We start from the raw sequence: 22,402 nt of genomic DNA, 5'->3' as shown, positions 1-22,402 counted from the left end.
AAAATGTATTTCTAAGACAACCAAAAAAGTGTTGTACCGTTGTACCTAAGAGAGAGGTACTATAGACTTGTAGACTAACTTATTAGATTGATTGAGATATACTGAAACTGTATTTTAACTAAGTTTGAATAGGATTATATACCTATTATTATACCTTGTATATGAATTTTTAATGGAAAGTACTAGTTATTCAGATATTTTAAAATTAGTAAATACCAATTACTACTATAATAGTAATAATACCCTTGATAATAGGTATAAATTAAAATTAAACGTTGTAAACTTTGTTGTAATCCAAAGTTTCCAAAGGTCATTGATTTTTCTTATATTGGTGTTAAATAAGGATTTTTCATTAAGCAGTCTGGCATCGTCGCTGCGTATTATCTATTTTTGAATTGGAACATCAAATTCAATAACTTAATGGACAACGTTGTCATTGTTGTCATTTGGTTACAGAATATACCGAAATTGTATTTGGGATGTGAAATGTGAACCATAGATGTGAACTATTGACTATTGACCATACCATAGCTATTGACTATGATGCGAACAGGTGAATGTGCAGGCATGTAAAAGATTACTGAAGAAACTTTAATTATCCCATTTTTTATTTGGAAAATGTCTTCACACTGGGAAGAGTTCTATGCTACTCATTTACCTCCAACTGATTTTGAAGATAACAGGAAATTACTTCAAGAATTTTGCGAAAGGCATAATAGAAACAACGAAAGAATAGTTCTAATAACTGTAAGTTGATAGGTTATGCCTTTATTTTTCTATTAAAAATTGCTACATTCACTTATTTTATAGTTAATATGAAAGATTTCAGAAGTGATTTTGTGTTAGAAATGCATTCAGATATAACATAAGAAACTTTGCTATAGAATTTATTTAGTCATAAAATTTCATGTTTTCTCCAATCTTTATAGCTTTCTTGAATTAAAATATTCTTTATGTTAAGAAACGTGTATTCGTTTTCAGTCTGGAGGCACAACTGTACCACTCGAACACAATACTGTAAGATTTGTGGACAATTTCAGTGCAGGGACAAGGGGAGCCGCTAGTGCAGAATATTACTTGGAACATGGATATGTTGTTATCTTTATGCATCGTCTTAAAAGCCTCGAACCTTTTACCAGACATTTTAATGGACAAAAGTTTATGGATATGTTGGAATTACATGAAAGAGGACCTAATACCACTATTACTGGTACGTTATATATACTTAGGTAGTTAATATACCTATTTTATTTTAATATACATTTTATTAAGTTTATGATTGAAAAAAAAGGCGTCCAGTTGGCTTGGAAATGACGATTGATGACAGTCTCCATATAATTTTACATATAAAATGACAGCAATCTTCATTTCATAGCCATCTATGATTCCGTTTTTTTTCGATTATATTGTATATTTGTTTTAGTTAAACCAGACAGTGTAGATGTTCTGGCACCTATTCTAGCCAGTTACAAAGCTGCACAAGAAAATGGCAGAATTTTGTATGTTAGCTTTACTACCGTGTCAGATTATTTCTGGTTGTTAAGGGCAGCTTCAGAAAGTTTAGCTCAGTTTGGATCCAGGGCTTTACTCTTTCTAGTTGCTGCGGTTTCAGATTTTTATGTTCCAGCAAATCAAATGGTAACTAACTTAACTAACAGTTTTAAAAACATGCATTCATATTTTATGTTGTCAACATTCTAAATTTTAGCCAACACACAAAATTCAGTCAGGTGGAACAGCTCCAAATATTCAATTACAGCTTGTTCCAAAACTTTTGGCTCCCCTAGTAAATTTATGGGTTCCTCATGCATTTGTCGTTTCTTTTAAATTGGAAACTGACGAGAGTATATTAATTACAAAATGTAGGGAAGCCTTAAATAAATATAAGCATAAGGTGAGTGTGTTTTTTTGTATCTACATGTTTTCTTAGATAAGTAAATTATGGCCGTTTTCCCAGCACTTATTAAGGTTACTTCAAGTTAAGTATAGCTTTGAATGTGATTTCATTTGTGACTTTTTAAATTTGCTTGTCATTGGTTCCAATCAATTTAAAGTAACCTTAATAAGTGCTGGGAAAACGGCCATTAGATAACTACCAAACGATAAAAAAAACGGCGTCACCGATGGTTATGGAACGAAGAGCGATGTCATTTTATATGGTCAGTTATATGGGGAATGTCATCGATCGTCATTTCCAAGTAGTGGTGGGAAAAACCGTTATTTTTAAATAACAGTTGCAACTGTTACTGTTATTTATAAATAACAGCTTAAAATAACAGGTTTCTGTTATTTTTTGACTTTAACGTTAAACACCTAAAGTAACCATAAAATCTTCATATTTATTTCTTAATAAAAAATAATATACTTAAAATTCATAAGCAAATTAAACTCTGTTCTAATTTTTAGAATATGTTTATTATATTATTAATAATTAAGAAAATAATTATTAAAAAAATCAATATTACTAATATTAAAAAAAATAGCTTAGACAGTCTTTATTTATTTAAGTAGTTGAAAAGCACTTAATATTTCTAATCACAAAAGTTCTAATTCATTTAATAGAGAACAACGGCATACGGTCGAATCGGCCTACAAACACGTAAACGTTTACGTACGCATGCGCATTTCCTATATTTTCTATTTTTTTATACACGTAAAGGATTCTTTACGTCTACGTATACGTGCCAGGAGCGGCCGACTCGACCGTATGCCGTTGTTCTCTAATAACTAAATTTCTAATCACCATTAACAATTTGTTGATATCATTATTGGTCTAGTAAAATTTGTCATTGAAGAGTTTTTAAACGTAGCAAAAACATATTTTAAAATTTTAATAAAAATAACCAAGTATCTTAATAACAAACTTAATAACTATATAGGAGTACTGAAACCTCGACTGAAACTTACAAAACAAAAACTTTAAAATGTGAATAAATATATAGAAATAAGTTTGCAGAAAGCAAAATAGTAAAATAAACTTGCTCAAAACGATTCTAATAACAGAAGCTTAATCAAGACAATTTTCTTTAATTCAGTTATAATTAATAATTATTTTTATTTACCATGCATTATTGATACCAAAAAATAGCCAGAAATCCGATAAAATAAAACCACTTTCAAACTATTTTACGAAAAAAAAAATTATTAAATATTAAATAATTAAATTCTAACGCCACCGTACACCGCGATCGACCTACACAGGCGAAAAAGCTATTATTTTCCAGGTCCGCTTATCTCAGCCGCCGCCCGTTATGCTCGTAACAGGTTAAAAAACAATGTATTTAAAACAACTGTTTATTTTCTATACGTTATTCTCCAATCTGTTGCGGGCCCAACAACTGATGCAGCAGCGTTACTTCCCCACTCCGGTTATCACGACCGCCATCACCGCCACGCGTTATGCCCGCAACTGTTTAAAAAAAGCTGCTTATTTTATATACTGTTATTTTTAAGCTGTTGCGAGCCCAACAGGACCATCGACCGATGCCGCAACGTTTGCCGTAGCGCATTCCCCACTCCGTTGTATCTCGACTGTCGGCGCGCCGTCCGTTATCGATGGTTGTCGAAATAACAGATTTCATACTAGTTATTTTTTGGAATTGCTTCGAGTCGCATAGGATTTCGTGGCGATGCAGAGCGCCGACTTCGTTTCGCGAGCGGTCGATCTCTACGTGTCGTTATTTTATATCTGTTATTTTTTAGAAGTAGCAACGGTTGCGTTATGTTATTTCTAAATATCTGTTTCACTTACCAAGCCAACTGGACTCTGATTTTTTTCTATCATACAGTATTAGTAGATATTAAATCTGATTTTTAAATTACCTTGGAAATTTACACAGGTGGGATTGACTTGATTGAATTGACACTGCAAAGAATGTTTATTTGAATTAAAAAATGCTAAAAGTGCTGTATGATCTAAGAAAAAAATGTAGATCAAAACAAAACATTCTACAATTCTAAACACACCATATTTGGTTCGCGCCTGACAACAACTAAAGGCAGAGAACTAGCTAATGCCATTCACGAAAAAAACTACTCTTTTCTTTCAACCGGTACCCCTACTTATTGGCCAACTGATCATGATAAAATTCCAGACGTCTTAAATTTTTTCATCACAAACGGTATATCCTCTAATTACATGGAAGTTGTTTCAAGCTCAAGATTCAACATTGGATGATGGCGCTGTTAAGTCGATGACCGCGTGCTTGTGCAGCTCCAAATATTTTCTAAATTTACTAGAGTCATACCTTTAAATAGTTAATATAATTCGGTGTTTTCTGTGCCAGTTAAGTTAAAGTGCCGTTTGGTTAATCGTTGGTACAATGAATGCCCGTGGAAGAATAACTAGAGCAAGTGAAGCAACGCATGTGGCAATGGCGGGTGAAAATCTCAGTACGAGAGTCGAAAAACTAGCAGTGGAATTTAATCAAGGATTAAAGCTTTTACATGAAGAGTTCACGAAATTTAAAGGTACTCAAAATTTCATATCTACCTCAGAAACTGAAAGCAGTGGCTCCACATTTGAAAACCAACTTAAAACATTCCAAGATAGTTTGAATGTTTCGATGCAATCATTAATCAAGGACATCACAGAGGTAAAAGCAAACGTTAAGAACATCCAACAGCAGATTAACAAAATGCAATTAGAGAATAATAATTATTATTTACTTATTCATGGTATCGAAGAAAACACTCCTGATGTATATGCAACCATCATTGATTTATTTATAAACAAATTAAATATTCAGATAAATAAATTGGATATATCAAATATTTATAGAATTGGAAAAAGGGACGCAACAAAAAAGAATTCCAGGCCAATTGGTGTTCAGTTTTGTCGTCGATGGACGCGCGACCTTGTTTTTCGTGAAAAGAAGCGTTTAAAGGGCTCTGGTAAAGTTATAACCGAGATGTTAACGCCACAAAATATGCATCTCTTCAAACTAACTAGAAATATTCATTCTAAATCGGCGTGGACATATAGTGGTTTGGTGTACGCGGAGGTTTCCGGAGTAAAAATGAAAATTAAAAGTGAGGCGGATCTTACTAATTAATCACAATATCCCCAGGTTTGTGAATCCGAATGCAAGGTTAGTGATACTGGCTAAAAACTGATAATAACATAGTAACAACTTTAATAGTGAATTTAAACAGGTCTTTAATTATCATCATGTTTGATAAAAATAGAAAATTATATTTATTTTGTAACTCATCTCTATGTGCAATTATCTTGAAAATCAATTCCTCAAATTTTTTTTTTTGGATGTATGATAAAGAATAATGCCTATTATTTGGATTTATTATTGTTCTATTGTTGGTATAAAACTTTATTTGGATAGTGTGTTGTTTACACTATATGTTGTGTTGCAGCCAAATGAATAATTTTAATTCTTAATTAAACTCTAAATCGGACTCAAATTATATTATCCTCATACGAAATGAAAATTTGGTGTAATAATTTAGAAAATTTTTGTTTGAGTAACAGTATAATAAAATGAAATCCAACAATTTGTTAATAATTTTTTAAGTATGGGAAAATGCTGTTTTATGCCCATTGTTATGGTTTGTTTGCTGTGTAGAATTGTATTCAAAAATAGGCTGTTCTGTGTCAACTACGTAGTGGGGAAGAATAGCATATTTTTTCATTCTGGTTAAATTCTAATTGCAATAAATATAAATTTGTTACGTAAAAGATGGAAATGTGGTATAAAAAAAATTAGTTCTTTTTGATTGATTCAGGACTCTTATGTTTTTTTTAATTATAATTTTTTGGTACATTGGACTGCAGAATAAGCTGTGGGTGGACTTCCGTATATTGTGCTGATCTTTTGATCATTTTTTGCACATTTTTATTGAATAAAATTTATTTTAAGGCCAAATTACATTAACTTGTTTTTAAGATTTGTTAACTTGGAATTGAGTGGGGACTCTTGATTGTGGGGCGATCTTTATAGTGCGCGGATATTTCTATTTCTTTTTAATATAAAATATATAATAATTTAAAAAACTTTTTTTTCTATTGCTTCAATTGTTTCTTTGTTCTGAGGGTGTCTTGTCATTTACTATATATCTCTCATTTGATTTAAATTTTATTTTTCTTTAGTATTAACATCTTATCACTCACTCTATGCTACTCTAATAAATAAGATATATACTTTGATATTGTAATGGTTACAGAGACGTGGTTGTCGGCTAGCGATGATATCGGATTGATATTTATTCCCGGTTATACAATTTTTAGGAGAGATAGGCTGCGAAGAGGAGGTGGTGTTGCGGCATATGTGAAGTCGCACTTGGGCGGTGAGGATGTTTTGTTGGATTTTATTGATAATAGTACTCTTGAGTGTTTGTTTTTGAAAGTAAAATTATTTTCCAGAACTCTAATATTAGCGGTCTTTTATAGACCACCAAATACAAATATTAATAGTTATATTCAAGATTATGACAATATTTTATCAAATTTAACACCTACTTGTGACGTATTTGTTTGCCTGGGTGATTTTAATGTAAATTTTTTAAGTCTTAATAATCCCATATCAAATTGTTTTGAATCTTATGGCCTAACACAACTGTTAAATGAACCTACTCGAGTTACGGACAGGACAAGTACTCTGATCCTATTTTTATTAACGATATTAATTTTGTTGCCTCTTTTGGAACCATGCCCACAGAGGATATATCAGGCCATAAATTAGTATATGTAGTGTTGAATTTAAAAACAATCAAACCACCTCCAAAAATTATTACGTTTCCGAGTTTTCGTAATTTTAATTTAGACCATTTTAGACAGGACCTGCAAAGTATATCTTGGCACCATTTATATAACGAACAAGTTGTAGATAATAAGATAATTATATTCAATAATATCATCACAACATTATTTAACAAACATATACCAAAACGAACCGTTAGAATTACTAAACCACTAGGTTTAGTAGTTTGATCAAATTTGGTTGACAAATGATCAAAAGATCAGCACAATATACGGAAGTCCACCCACAGCTTATTCTGCAGTCCAATGTACCAAAAAATTATAATTAAAAAAAAACATGAGTCCTGAATCAAGCAAAAAGAACTAATTTTTTTTTATACCACATTTCCATCTTTTACGTAACAAATTTATATTTATCGCAATTAGAATTTAACCAGAATGAAAAAATATGCTATTCTTCTACTAAAGGAGTACTAACTCCATGGCTTACTAATGAAATAAAACATTTCAAAAATATTAGGAGGAAAGCATTGCAAAAACACAATCTGTAGCAGACCGTGATTATTACAAAGCATTAAGAAATCGAGTAGTTTCAATGGTAAGAGCGTCTAAAAAAGCATACGTGGAGTCACTTTGTAATCAAAACAATCCGCGGAAAACTTGGGCTGCTCTGAGAGATCTAAATGTACGGAGTTGTAAGACAAATGTTCTACCAGCCAATCTATCTAATCCTGATAATATTAACAATTACTTTGCAGATTTTCTACAAAATACTAATGATAAATGTAAAAATCAAATTTTATTTTGTAACACAAATTCTTTTAACATTAATTTCAAATTTAGTTTTTCCCTAGCTACAATTGAAGATATACGTAACGGGTTACATAACATAAAAACCAGTGCGTACGGGACTGACGGTATATCAGCGCATATGTTGAAACTTTGTATGCCAACTATAGATATTGTAATATTACACATTATAAAGTGTTGCATTGAGAAAAGTTATTTTCCTGATGCATGGAAGACTGCTATTGGCTTGCCGCTCCCTAAAATTAAAAATCCAAACAAAACTTCCGACCTGTGTATAATTAGCATTCTGCCAGCTATTTCAAAAATATTAGAGAGTATTCTCCACAGCCAAATGTTTGAGTACTTTAACTCAAACGGCTTAATACCAAACAATCAGTGTGGCTTCAGAAAAAATTATAGTACTGCAACAGCTCTTACCACCGTTCTTGATAATATTATTTGCTCCTTTGATCAGGGTCTATCCAGCGTACTGGTTTGCTATACGCAAAACTCAAATATTATGGATTTAACGAAAACTCAGCTTCACTGATAAAATCTTTTCTCTCCGACAGATATCAGAAAGTTCTCTATAATAACAATGAATCAAAGACTATTCGAATCCTCTCAGGAGTACCGCAGGGCTCAGTGCTGTCACCGCTACTTTTTATAATGTATACAGCTAAAATCTTAACCTCTTTGATACATAGTAAAATACAGGCGTATGCAGACGACACACAATTATTTCTTTCATTTGATGAAACAGAACATTTGCAGGTGTCAACTAAAATTAATACTGATTTAGAAAATATCAGATCTCTTTCAGACGAACACAACTTAAATCTTAATGCTGCCAAGTCCAAAGTTATGTGTTTTGCTTCTAAAAATAAGCGCACCTATATTAAAAATAATTTAGATATTAAAATTAGTAACACTTCTCTTCAATTCACTGAATCTGCAAAAAATTTGGGCCTCACATTTGATGAAGACTTGCGCTTCACATCATACATCAAAGAACTTGTAAAAAAAGCATTTGGGTCTCTAAAACTTATTTACAATAATAGATTTATATTAAATCGCAAATTTAAAAAAATGCTTTGTGAGAGTCTCGTGTTGTCCCACTTCACGTATTGTGATTTTCTCTATGGTCCCTGCATACTTCAACACGATGCTTATCGTATACAGAAAATTCAAAACGCATACTGCAGACTCATTTTCTCGATTGGTAAATATGAACACATTTCGGAGAGGATTAACGAAATTAATTGGTTGACCATGAAAAATCGCCGTCTGCATCATCTTGGTAATTTTGTTCATGCGCTCCTTCAAACTAATAATTTTTCTCATTTATTAAAAAATAAGTTCAGTCGTAGAAGAAGTAGACATGACCGAAACATTCGATTTAAAAATAAATTATCTCTGCCACGTTATCGGACAGCCATGTTTAAACGAGGATTTTCCTATAATACTATCAAATTATATAATTCACTGCCGGACGAATTTAAGTTATATAATATCAACAAATTTAAGTATAAGTATCGTTCATTGCTGCTTAGTCAACAGGTTAATGCCTGAAACGAGTATTGGTTGGGCTTAGTTGGAGCCTTTGATAAAACGATAAGAAGGCAATAATTGACAGCCCTCTGAACAAAATTTACAGTACCTCTGCTTCTTCCCCTCAATCCCGAGTAACTTATTTTTCATATTGTATTTTATAATTTGGCCGCATATTTCAGCGTTTCTAAAAGCATTGTCTTTTCGTTCTTGAGGATCAAGATTGCCCGAGCGTTGAGTAAGAGTAGCCATTTAGGCTAGACTTCGCGCAGCCGGGTGATCCAACCCCTCAACAATTTTATGTTTTGTATAATATGATATAAATTGTAATATTTTTTTCTTCTTTTAAATAAAGACTTTTTATTATTATTATATTATTATTATTTATCCTCCGACCGTTCTCCAATAATTGCTACAGTCAGTAGCTGTGTCATTCATAAGGACGCTACTCCTAGACTACACAATCGAAGAACAAACTGGGATGATTACCGCAGTAAAATTGAAAACAAAGTTAATCTTAAAGAAAGTCTTAAAACAACTAACGAAATAGACGAAGCAGTTGCGACCTTAGTCAGTGTCCTTCAGGAAGCAGCTCAGCTATCCACTCCACTTTCAAAAACACAAAGCAGTGTTTTTCATATTCCACTTGAAATAAAAAAACTAGTAGCAGAAAAAAGGAAGGCCAGGGCAATATGGCACCGAACGCATGCACCAACAGACAAAACTGCTTTAAACAGAATTAGTAATCAATTGAAGACAAAAATCAAAGAAGCCAAAGAGAGGTCTTTTGCAGAGTACGTAAAAAAATTAAACCATTATGACAACTCCATATGGAAACCAATTAAACGTTCAAAGAAACCTAAAACTCAATCACCTCCCCTTCGTAACGAGCTAGACCTGAATCTGCCGTGGGCCAGAAGTGATAAAGAAAAAGCACACCTTTTTGCAGAACACCTCGCAAAAGTATTCTCACCGCATAACAATGACTTAAATCATGAAATAAAAAGAAGTGTGTCAGTTCTCCCATTAAACTTATCAGCAATCAAGTTTTTAACAGTTAAAGAAATTCAGCACGAAATTAACAACCTAAACCCTCGTAAGGCACCAGGAGTGGATAAGATAACGTCAAAAATGTTAAAAGAACTACCAAGGAAGGTCTTAGTACTTATCACATATATATTTAATGCCATCATAAGATTGAACTACTGGCCGCGTATGGCATACAGGACTACTTTACAAAATTAAAAATTATCTTCCCATGTCCTACTTTCCGATATTGAAATCCTACCTAAATGGTAGAGTGTTTAGAGTCAGAATAGGTGAGGATATATCTGAAAATTACAGCATAAATGCAGGTGTTCCACAAGGTAGTGTCTTAGGACCACTACTCTATGTCCTTTTTACAGCAGACTTTCCCACAAACAACGAAACAACAACGGCTACTTTTGCAGATGACACAGTAATTATGGCTGTCAACAAAAAGCCGGAAACAGCTTCCTTGATATTACAAAGACATCTAAATGTAATAGAGGCATGGTTACGTGATTGGAAAATAAAAATTAATTCATCAAAATCGCCCCAAGTAACTTTTACTTTAAATAGAGACCAGTGCCCTCCAGTATATTTAAACAACACACTAATTCCGCAGTCTTCCTCTACCAAGTATTTAGGCATGCACTTGGACACTAAGCTTACCTGGAAAGAACACATAGTAAAGAAACGTAAGCAAATAGATTTAAAAATAAAATACTTATATTGGTTAATGGGAAGAAGATCCAAACTATCGCTAGAGAATAAACTTCTTTTATACAAAACCATAATAATACCTGTTTAAATATATATACCTGTAAATCAGATATAGCCATAATACAAAGGAGCCAATCTAAAATTCTACGGATGATAACTGACGCACCATGGTATGTCTCCAATCACACTATTCATGAAGATTTAAAAATTCCGTACGTCAAAGAAGTCATCCAAACTCGGAGTAAAAAACATTTCATTAGACTACACGATCACACCAATACCTTACTTCAGCCTCTACTTGAACCAGTACCTGCAAGAAGACTTAAAAGACAATGACCATCTGATTTGAAAGAATATTAGGAGGATTTTTCACTGGAGAAGACCTCATCAAGTTAACTGGAGCGTCATTGCTCTCAAGTCATTAAATTAGCCCATAGAATTTCCTTGCAAATATTCTGATTGCTAATAAATCATAATAAAAAAAACAAAACATGACACATAGATCAAAACACGCGAAGTTGTGCAGCTGAGTAAAGTGTGTCATTTGTGCAATGAACTATTAAAATTCAATTATTATACTTTAATAAAAATTTGATAGTGATAAACAGAATAAACCGTCAAAAAATTCTTAACATTTGAAGGGTCCAGTGGAAAAACATGATAAGCGCCATTTTACCAATTTTACTGGACTACTTGTGGTTATCTAGTTCTTTCCTTGTATGTATATTTTTCCTTTGCACATATCATAGGATTTAACAGCTTATCGCTGTGATGGGATAACTCGAGCAAAAATTCGCTCGAGTACTCGATTATTGAAATATATAACTATTGCCCTGCGGAGTTTAAACATTTTGTAGAGACCAGTTAAACGTACTAGAATATTGAAAAACTCTAAAATTAAGAAATTGGCGCTTATCATGTCTTTTCCCTGAGCATTTCAGGAGGTATATATATATATATATATATATATATATATATATATATATATATATATATATATATATATATATATATATATATATATATATCCCTCCCTTTGCTTCTATCTCTTGGTTGAGTCTGCTCTTCAATAGATGTTCGAAGACTTTCCCGAAGCAGTTCAGCAGACACAATGGCCGGTATGTAGTGGTCGATTGGTCAGTTTTGCGGTGTTTCTCAAGTAGTACTAGCCGAGCTACTTTCCAGATTTTCGGAAACTCACCCAACTGTAATTGGTAGTTTAGGGTCTCAAGACATTTTTCCGGTATACTTCCTATTGCGCATTTCACAATTTTGGGAGGGATGTTGTCTGGGCCAGGTGCCTTCTTGGTCTTAAGTATGGTCTTAAGCTGTTTGACGGCGACATCTAGTTCTTCTCTAGTCAAGAGTGGAAAGCGCTAGACTTCGATATCCGACCAGACTATTCTTTGGTGTTTGAGGAAGAGCTTATTTGCTTCCCGCATCATGACTTCCTCAGGCACTGTGGTCTGCGCTCTTCCAATATGAGCTCTTCAATCTTCAGTTTCAGTCCTTTCGTTACAATTTGAAACCCCATGCCCCACACATCATTTTCAACGTCCCGCGTGACACGCTCCCAAGCCTCTCGTTTCACTCTTCTTCTTTTGAGATCACTTCTTTTATGTTTATATGCATTCTGCACGGCTTCTCTGTCGTCTGTCGTATTTTCGGCTCTCCTAGTTACTGTTCTTTTTATGGCTAGACACTCTTTCCTGATTGCATCAATCTCTGGTGTCCACCAATATACTGCTTTTCTATTTTCCCTAGGTTTGGACCTCTTCTGAAGAGTTGCATTGCATGCGTCAGTGACATGTTTTGTTAGGTCTTCTGGTCTGAGTTATGATTATAAATAGTAATTTATTAAATGATATAAATAAAAGAGACAAAAAAATTTTAACATTTCAGGAGGTATACCTCCTCCCGTCGTCAGAAGCACAAAACAATCCTGGAAAATTAACAGGTTCCGACTTGAAAAGGCTTCCTAAAAAATTTGAAACCAAGTAAACAAAATAAAATTAGTACTCTTATTGATAACAAAGACTCGCAGTTTGCTGGAGTGTATCATCATCCCGTCCACTGCTGAAAGTAAAAAGTCTCTCTTACATCTAGCCAACTCTTTCTATTTTGTGTCACTTGAATCAAATTTTCAGCCTCTCTTTATATCCCTGTCCATCAACTAGGAGGTCGTCCTCTGCTTCTATAGACCTCGTGTCTTGGTCCCCATTCCACAAGTTTCTGTGTCCACCGTTCATATCTCGCTTAGCCACATGTTCTGCCTAGTTCCATTTAAGATGTAAAATAGAGATCACCGTATATATACCCTTACTCCTTTTCGATTTCTTACGCTATGATCGTGTATTTTATCTCTAAGAGTAACTCCCAACAACGGATCTTTCCAATGTTGCATGACATGTATTCTATATTTGCTCTTTTTTGTCAAAGTAATAAGTGTCTTACCTCTACAGACAGCAAGACACATTGGTTAAAGATCTTTATTTTTAAGTATACTGGAAGATCAGATCTCAGTATATGCTTTAATTTACCGAATGCTGCCCACGACAAACCTATTCTTCCTTGGATTTCGTTTGTCTGATTATCCCTTCTAATACCGATCTCATGTCCTAAGAATTTATATACAGGGTGGTCCAAACGGTATTCCAGAAACTTTGGCAGCATATTCTGCAGATAAAAATAAGTAAAAAAGTTTGTATAAATGGGTGTAGAAGTTTCATTTTTATTTCGATTTTTTCCAAATAATTTCTGAAATCCCGTCAATATTTGGATGAAAATTGGTATCTGGGGGTTTTTTGATATGAAAAATTTTATTTTGATGTCAATATGACTCCTATTTGTAGGGGGAGCCACCTACATGTGTTTTAACTGTTTGTAAGAAGTAATAACTTTTTGTCCGTACCTGTACAAAACTACTGGGTGGAAAAATGTACATTTTCCTGACTTTTTACCTAAAAAATGTCTCTTGATAAAAATCGCTACGAGCAACCGTTCTCAAGATATTTAGAATGGAATTAGTCAATATATGTCATTATTGACAAAAAAATAAACACGTTGAGTAGATAGTTATTTGACTAAAATAATAAATTTGGAAAATTTTTATTTTTTTAAGTTAATCATAATTTTTTCTACGAAAAAATGACGATAAAACAGTTTCTGTTGAACTTTTGGCACAAAAACATTTCAAATTTATGATTTCAGTTTAATAACTGTTGTCAACATGTTTGATTTATGTCAATGATGATAGGTCTGGATAATTTCGATTCCAAATATCTCGAGAACCATTCCTTGTAGCGATTTTTTTCAAGAGATCTTTTTTACGTAAAAAAGTCGTAAATGTATATTTTTTTACTCAGTAGTTTTATACAGGTACGAACGAAAAGTTATTATAGTCTAACCAGTTAAAAAATATATAGGTGGCGCCCTCTACAAGTAGGAGTCATATTGACATCAAAATCAAATTTCTCATGTCAAAAAACTCCCAGACACCAATTTTCATCCAAATATTGAAGTCACTTCAGAAATTATTTGGAAAAAATAAAAATGAAACTTCAACACCCTGTATCTCCGCAACTAAGCATTTTAGGGCATATATTTATACGAACTTTTTTATTTATTTTTATCTGCAGAATATATAGCCGAAGTTTCCGGAATACAGTTCGTACCACTCCCTGTATATGCACTTGTTCTGAAAGTATTGCAAACAGAAACCAATTTGTCAGTGGTATTTTACTAATAAAAAAAATTAGCGTAAGCGACAAACAATCTTAACATTTCAGGAGGTATACCTCCTCCTACTGTAAGAAGTAAAAAAAAACACAAAGAATAGAGAAAAAAAATGTGTGGGCATATTTGTAGTGAAACTTCTTACTAACAGCTATTGAATTGAAGAATTTGAAGGACATGTTTGAGAAAGTGTAGTTTGAAATGTTGAAAAATTAATAAATAATTTGATTCACTTTAGTGTGTCACCATATGTGTCACGGCTTTGAATTTTTATCCCCAACGCGCGTAAAGAAGTTTTACTTCAAAAAGTAAAATAACTAATTAAAATATCTAAATACAACTATTCGAAGAACACTTTTGTTTTTGAAGTGAAACTTCTTTACGCGCGCTGGAAGTAAAAATTCAAAGCCGTGATACGACACGCGAACCAACGAGAGGTCACAACAAAGCGAGAGGAAAAGTTGTAAGGACAGCCTACGGTTTAGAAAAATCTTTCGGTTTAAATGCAATTTGGTATGTCGATAGATTGGACCAAGCACTGGGATTCTGTAAGCTCCGTAACAAGAAATTTCCTGTCTAGCCTATGCTATTTTAGAGGTGTGTAGTTCGTGAACGAACTAGTTCCAATGAACTATTCCGACTCCGGAATGAAAGGAACTAGTTCCTGGTTTCTCAAAAACTAGTTCCTCAGGACCTGTTCCGGGATCGAAACTGTGACCGATATAGAATAATATGCGACGGCGACGCACAGTGCATCGTCCCATGTACAAAAATCAAAAAATAAGTTAAAATTTACTAATATCTGAATATATAATTTTATACTTATAGCAATGTTCAACCATCCTGTATATTATTTTTCATAAACAGCGTTTTTGTTAGCAAATATTTTCACTAAAAATAAATTTTGCGATCATTATCTCATCAGTGAAAAGAATAACATTCATAGGATGCGGACCTAAAGAAACTGGAGGAACTAAATAAAAGACTAGTTTACGTATGGATCAGCCAGCGCGATTGATGCTAGCCTCCGCTAAAGTTGTGTTTAAAAAATTTGATATTTAAGAGTTTTGAGCATGCGGATTTGAATATCAATATTAGCGCTGTTGTCAGACTTCCCAGTTTGCCGCTACACATAGCAACTTTAATAAAACTTATAAATTCAAGATAACATTCGCCTACTAGAGTGTTATTTCTTTTTTTTTAAGAACAGACATTTTGATAATATATCGCAGCATCTCTAATTGGTAAAAGGTGTCACCAAAAATCGTGTCTCAACGCCTGCCGAATGATCTTTTTTGTACAGAAATTTGCTGTACCTCAGCTACGCCTATAATCACATCTAAAGTGGCATAATGCGTACACCTAGAAAACATAATTGAGAAACATATTGAGGAAAACTGTTTAATAATAAATATTGGGATTCGGCCAAAAAGATCAGTTTAAGGCCTTGGTATATGCACAAATAACTATCCTCAATAGCTAAGTTTTTAACACTAATTAGGATACCATAAGTTTTAGATTCAAGTGCATCAAAAATGAGGTAGACCTGCGTTATAAAAATAATATTTCTTAAAGTTGCAGCTAGTTGCAGCTAATTTTCATTTAGTAAGTTACTGTAAGGTAAAATCTTTATATCATAGATGATGCCGTGAATTACATCTGGTTACATTTTTTTATAGTCGAAAAAATTTTTTTTTACTTTTCTTGCAGTAATAAAGTTAAATAAACACTTCATCACTGAGATACATTCTTTCTTGACTGTTCATTGTTTAATTGTATCCTAAGAAGTCATTTTACTATCCACTTTACAGAAAATAGATATTCATTTTCGTTTCTATTTTTAAATCACAACCAAAGTTCATGTAAAATCGGCCTTGTTTAAACGTTTTTTTATTTTCTACCAAAATCGTTGTCCCGCTTTCAACGTGGTAGTAGCAAAAAGCGTATTATAATGTTTTACTAGAAGATCAGTATGTCTTAAAACAAAAAGTGTTGTAAAACGCTAGAAATTTCGAACTTTTTAAAACAGCCAATGTCCACTCTTTAGCATTGAGTCGTTCCAGTGTGAACCGGCGCGGCGTAATTACCACAGAAAATTGTCGTGGATACTGTTTTTGATTTTTACTTTGTTTTTTAAATATTTTATGGGAATGTTTCATTTTAGGTCCCTAAAATTAAGAAATATCTTATAAAACGAAGTAGATATTCTGAATTTTTGGATAAAAACAAAAAGCTTGTAGTGAGGAAAAATACATTTTTTCGTAAATTTTTCGTATTATTTCCTCCAATTGATTTGTGATATAGTTTTTAAATTCTGATTTGAGTTTCTTTAATTTTTTTATCTGCTATAAAACTTACCTATATGTTTTTAACATATGCAATTACACGTCTCCTTATATTTCGTACATTATAAAAATTATAATGATCTGTATAATTTTGAATAGTAAACTGGGGGTGAATAGTTCTGACTGAAAACGAAATCCATTAGCAAGCAACGGTGATGTCAATGTCAGTCGGGAACTATTGTGACCTAAGGACCTAGTTCAAGGAACTATTCCTCTGGAGGAACTAGAACTAAGGAACTAGAATTACCACCTCTATGCTATTTGTATACAATTGATGAGTCACTAGACAGAAAATATGTTTACAGAATCGCTAGCAAGGCCAACTTGACCGTGTACAGTGCCCTACTCCCGCGACAATTTCTTGTCAATCTGCAGGGTACAATTTGCTGGCACCCTGCAGATTGCTTTGTGTGTAGAGTAATTGTGACAATAATAAGGGACAATTTGCAAATTGGCGATTGGCTCGGCTGGCCAAACAATTTTATTTCCGATTCCTGCAAGTTGGGACGTGTGTAGAGCGCGCAAGGCAATTCCACAAAAACCGATTGGCGCGGCGCGGTGTATCGTTTCGTTTTAAGTATTAGTAGCACCTCTTTTAAAGTGAACAAGATGTTGGCCCTAGAGAAAGAAATGGACGCAAATTATTGACCTTTATAAGGACATGCCTTTCCTTTGGGATAAGCAAGATGCCCTTTCCTTTGCCTTAAACAGTTTTTGATCCACCACCTTCTTTTATTATGACTTGGAATTACAGACATTGCTAATTGCATCGTATGGAGAAGAGCGCCATTTTGATACGACACACAGTCTCTTGAGTCCTGCTAATTGTTCTCTCTGATTGAAATAAAAATTGCCGCCATGATTGCCGCGTGAGTAGGGCACATATGACATGTGTCACTATGACAATTAGTTTTGACGTAAGAACCGTCAAAAGTTGATGTCGTCCGATCGCGACCAAATTTGGTGGATAGGCTATGTGTGCACACGGTCCCACCCTGCAAGGTTGGATACGTTTCGTTTACACCTTCATCAGGGTGGAATTGATATTGAAGAAAAATGTGGGTCGATTTCGGCATAATTGGAGACGGGCTACAGGATGACGTCCTCGACGTTTCGCACCGATCGATGCCTCTAAATGGAGGAAATCCTTAGGATGTTTCTTAATTATGGGTCGATTGGGACCAAACTCGGCACATGGATAGAGGTACCCGAGTGGAGTCCTCAGACGGACATTTTAATACAAATTTTGTGAAAGTGAATCAAATTATTTATCAATTTTTAATTTATTACATTTCAAACTACACTTTTTCAAACATGTCCTTCAATCCTTTGATTTAATAGCTGTTAGTAAGAAATTTCAGTTCAAATATGCGCACATGGTGCACACACAATTTTTCTTTACTTTTTAACCATGGACTATAGTATCTGTAAGACCTTTTAGACTAAATTATGTAATTGATAAGAATTAAACAAAAAATATTTTAGCCAGTACCTTTTTGTACTGTAATGATTTAATATGTATAATACAATTTATAAAGTAAAGCTATGTTAGCAATTTATTTTTTTATTAAAAAACAAACTTTTTTATTATTTTTACAGTTAGTCATTGGCAACATGCTTCAAACAAGAAGAACAAGGGTTGTTTTTGTCACCCCCGAAAATAACTATGAGTTGGTACTATCTCAGCAGCAAGTACATAATGGAATGGAAATAGAGGAAATAATAGTATCAAACGTTGTGGCTAATCACAATGATTACATAAAAATCCAGAAATATTAATAAGTAATTTCTCATATTGATGGTAAATGTCTAGGAAATAATTTTATCAGGGTAATCCTTAAATGTCTTTAAAAATTAATGGTAAAGATGTATTACATGTGTAATATGTGTAATGGTGAAGGTAAGATCGAATATTTAGTGTGGACTATAGTTATTGAGTAGTAGTACATACTGGTAGCAAAAAACGCCTAAATCTGTTAAGGCACACATATCTAAAAATGGGATCATGTGCTATTCCTAAGACTGCAACATTTAAGACAGATTAGAACAAAATAAAATTTTATTCTTTGAAATTTTTAAGGTGCCAAAATTTCAGTCAGACTCCTGAAGAGTATTAAAATAGGACATATTGGTTTATTATACCCTTTTACGTGTTTCCACTTAGTTTTTTAAAACACTTTTCCTAGTAAATAACACTGGTAGTTTACAATCTCTTTAAAAAAGACCTCTGAGTTTTTTGCCGCTACAAGAAAATCTACAAAATAAAATTGTTATTTTTTTGTAAACACGAATGCGTTGATCCAACGAAGACCAATTTGTTAGCGGTATTTTACTAATAAGACAAATTTGCTTAGCAGACCAAAAATGCTTAATGTTTCAGGAGGTAGGTATATCTCCTCCTGTCGTCGGAAGCAAAAAAAAATACAAAGAACAAAAAAACTATTTAAAATATCTAAATAAAAGTATTCAAAAACACTTTGACGTTGACTTTGAACACTCTGACTTGAACACTAGAATACTAGAACCGTTGACGTTCTGTTTAAATGTTTCTAGCTTAGAATTGTTTGAATATTATGCTTGAATTACTTTTTCCGTGTACAGAAACGACTGCTAATGGATATTTGCAAATCAAATGTGTCAATACATTGAACTACAACACACTACATTTTGCGTTGTTTTACTTTTAAAAAAATATTGTATTTGGACTTATACAGGGTGGCGCACCTCATTCGCCTCTGTTGATTATACGAAAACGGAAAGATGTACAAACATAATTTTTTATGGGTATGTGTAGACAGGCAATATGCATAATTTAAAATTATTTTCAAATGTACAGGGCGTGTCAGAACTAAGGTCTATACCAAAGTTATATTTTTCTTATGGAACACCCGGTATTTTATTTCATTTTTGGATTCTTGGGCATAAAATAAGGCATTTATTATAGGGGTTTAATATGTTTAAATGCTTTGGTTTTTGAGATATTTAAAGATATTTAAATATGCATGCTATACTAAAAAAGTTTGTAAACACCCTGTACATTACTTTTCAGAGTTAATTCTAGTGCTGACTTTGAAGCCAAGGAAATAAACTTTACTAAAAAATGTATTACTTCCTCAAATGTATACAGGGGTATCAAAAATTGCTGGTCTATTTTAAATATTTATTTTACATAAAAACTTTGTTATTTCAAATACAACACCCTGTATTTTTTTAAATATATCGAAGCAGATTTAAATGCTCTTTTAAACTGTATTAGGGTTTCCTATACCTATGTGGCTCAGATTTTGAATAAAAAGCGATTTTTCAATAAAATTCTAATCAAGATGGCTGATGTCGCCATGATAATTTTCTAGTGACACTTACTAGCTATTTTCAAAATCGACATTAGTTTATGGATTTTATTTAAATTTATAACAGTTTACTTTTATTTAATTTTTCTACAATAGTTTAATAAGGAAGTATTCATTACTTTATCAAGAAAAATAAAGAAGTAGTTCTTTTTTATTTATATTACGTTGACTTGTAGAAATATTGGATTTTCTATAAAAGAACCAATTAAGGCAAATTCATTTTCTTCACTTCCAACGACAGGTTTCTGCCTAATAGGTCTTTCGTATAACACACTATCAGCTCTGCGAAATAGGAAAAGTTGTTTTTCAAAGGTACGCTTGCCAAGAAAATTCCTATTTGGATATCTTTGAGCATAAACCCTTCAGGCTAATCTCCCCCCTCCCAAACAATTGTCCTCTCAAAATAAAATCACTAGTAACACATCCATTCCTTCGACCAGCAGATACTGCTTCATTTTTCTTGATAAAATAATAAATACTTACTTATTAACCTTATTGTAGATAAATTAAATGAAAATAAACTGTTATAAATTTAAATAAAGTCCATAAACTAATGTCGATTTTGAAAATACTACTACTAGTGTCACTAGAAAATTGCCATTGCGACACCAGCCATCTTGATTACAATTTTATTGAAAAATCGTTTTTTATTCAAAATCTGAGCCACGTAGGTATAGGAAACCCTAATACAGTTTGAAAGAGCATTTAAATCTGCTTCGACTTAAAAAAGTACAGGGTGTTGTATTTGAAATAACGAAGTTTTTATGTAAAATAAATATTTAAAATAGACCAGCAATTTTTGATACCCCTGTATACATTTAAGGAAGCAATCAAGTTTTTTAGTATCAAGTTAGTTTATTTCTCTGGCTTGAAAGTCAGCACAAGAATTAATTCGTAAAAGTAATGTACGAGGTGTTGACAAACTTTTTTATTATCATGCATATTTAAATATCTTTAAATATCTCAAAAACCAAAGCATTTAAACATATTAAACCCTTATAATAAATGCCTTATTTTATGCCCAAAAATCCAAAAATGAAATAAAATACCGGGTGTTCCATAACAAAAAACATAACTTTGGTGTGGATCTTAGTTCTGACACACCCTGTACATTTCAAAATAATTTTAAATTATGCACATTGCCTTCCCACATGTACCCATAAAATATTTTGTTTCTACATCTTTCCGTTTTCGTATAATCAACCGAGGCGAATGAGGTGCGCCACCCTGTACATATTTTCAAAACACTTTCGTGATAAAAAAAATATTTTCATGTAGTGTGAACTTTCCAAATTTAATGAATGTGTTGAGTTTTTCTTTGCTATATTGTCTTGCAGAGTATTTTTATAACCTATTGACAATAAAATTAAAAGAGATCTACTAGGAGAGAAGTTAAACCGGGTGCGTCTCAAAAGTGGCTCACCCTTATTACTTTTTTATTCGCTCAGATAAAAAATCGAAATTTGGGATATTAATATATGACATAAATTAGGATTGATTGACGTATTGAATTGTTTTCTGTCACTTCCTGTTTTACCGGAAATGACTACAACTTTTGATTTCTAAATGGCACCCCCGGTATATTTCTACTTTATTCGATAGAAAATGACATGTGATTCTGAATAGAATGACATATCATATGTCAGCTTTTGACATTTTCGATTATGGTTATTTGAAATTTCAACATGCGATTCATAAATGGTACCAACTGGTACCAAATTATTCGCAAAAAAATGCTTTTTCGAAATATGCTAATGAGCCACACTCGTTCCATTTGAAAAAATTGAGATATGATTAAAAATACGATTTGGGTATCTTTTAACCGACCTGGCCAAGATACGAATAACATTAAACGAGCAAATATATTTTTCCAAGGCTCCTTGATCAAAAATTAGTGTTTTTAACACAGCCATGGCACTCTGGATTGAAATTTAAAATACAATTATTTTGTTTTAAGCAAAAATGTCAAAAATTGACGTATGATATGCCATTCTATTTAGAATGTCATTTTCTACCATATAAAGTAAAAAAATACCGAGGGTGCCATTTAAAAATCAAAAGTTGTAGTAATTTCCGGTGAAATAGGAAGTGACAGAAAACAATTGAATACGTCAATCAATCCTAATTTATGTCATATACTAACATACCAAATCTCGTTTTTTTATCTGATAAAA

General features: G+C 32.8%; 1 protein-coding gene across 1 annotated transcript; it reads left to right on the top strand.

Annotated features, from left to right (window-relative positions):
- Positions 1 to 419: 419 nt before the first annotated feature.
- LOC115891324 (phosphopantothenate--cysteine ligase) lies at positions 420 to 19,315 on the top strand. The gene is made up of 5 exons (XM_030911772.1): positions 420 to 747; positions 982 to 1,210; positions 1,424 to 1,638; positions 1,709 to 1,894; positions 18,478 to 19,315. Exons 1-5 carry the CDS (start codon positions 619 to 621, stop codon positions 18,655 to 18,657), a joined length of 939 nt encoding a protein of 312 aa, XP_030767632.1. The 5' UTR covers positions 420 to 618; the 3' UTR covers positions 18,658 to 19,315.
- Positions 19,316 to 22,402: the final 3,087 nt, after the last annotated feature.

The sequence above is a fragment of the Sitophilus oryzae genome, unplaced genomic scaffold, assembly GCF_002938485.1.
Source record: "Sitophilus oryzae breed Bouriz unplaced genomic scaffold, Soryzae_2.0 scaffold_1179_pilon_pilon, whole genome shotgun sequence".
NCBI classification, from domain to species: domain Eukaryota; kingdom Metazoa; phylum Arthropoda; class Insecta; order Coleoptera; family Curculionidae; genus Sitophilus; species Sitophilus oryzae.
Note: the sequence above shows the minus strand (reverse complement) of the source record. Positions and strands in the feature narration are given on the sequence as shown.

Coding starts and splice junctions, on each gene's coding strand:
- LOC115891324 (XM_030911772.1), top strand. CDS start 619: ATGTCTTCACACTGGGAAGAGTTCTATGCTACTCATTTACCTCCAACT. Junction 748..981: donor AAAGAATAGTTCTAATAACT/GTAAGTTGATAG, acceptor ATTCGTTTTCAG/TCTGGAGGCACAACTGTACC. Junction 1,895..18,477: donor TAAATAAATATAAGCATAAG/GTGAGTGTGTTT, acceptor TTATTTTTACAG/TTAGTCATTGGCAACATGCT.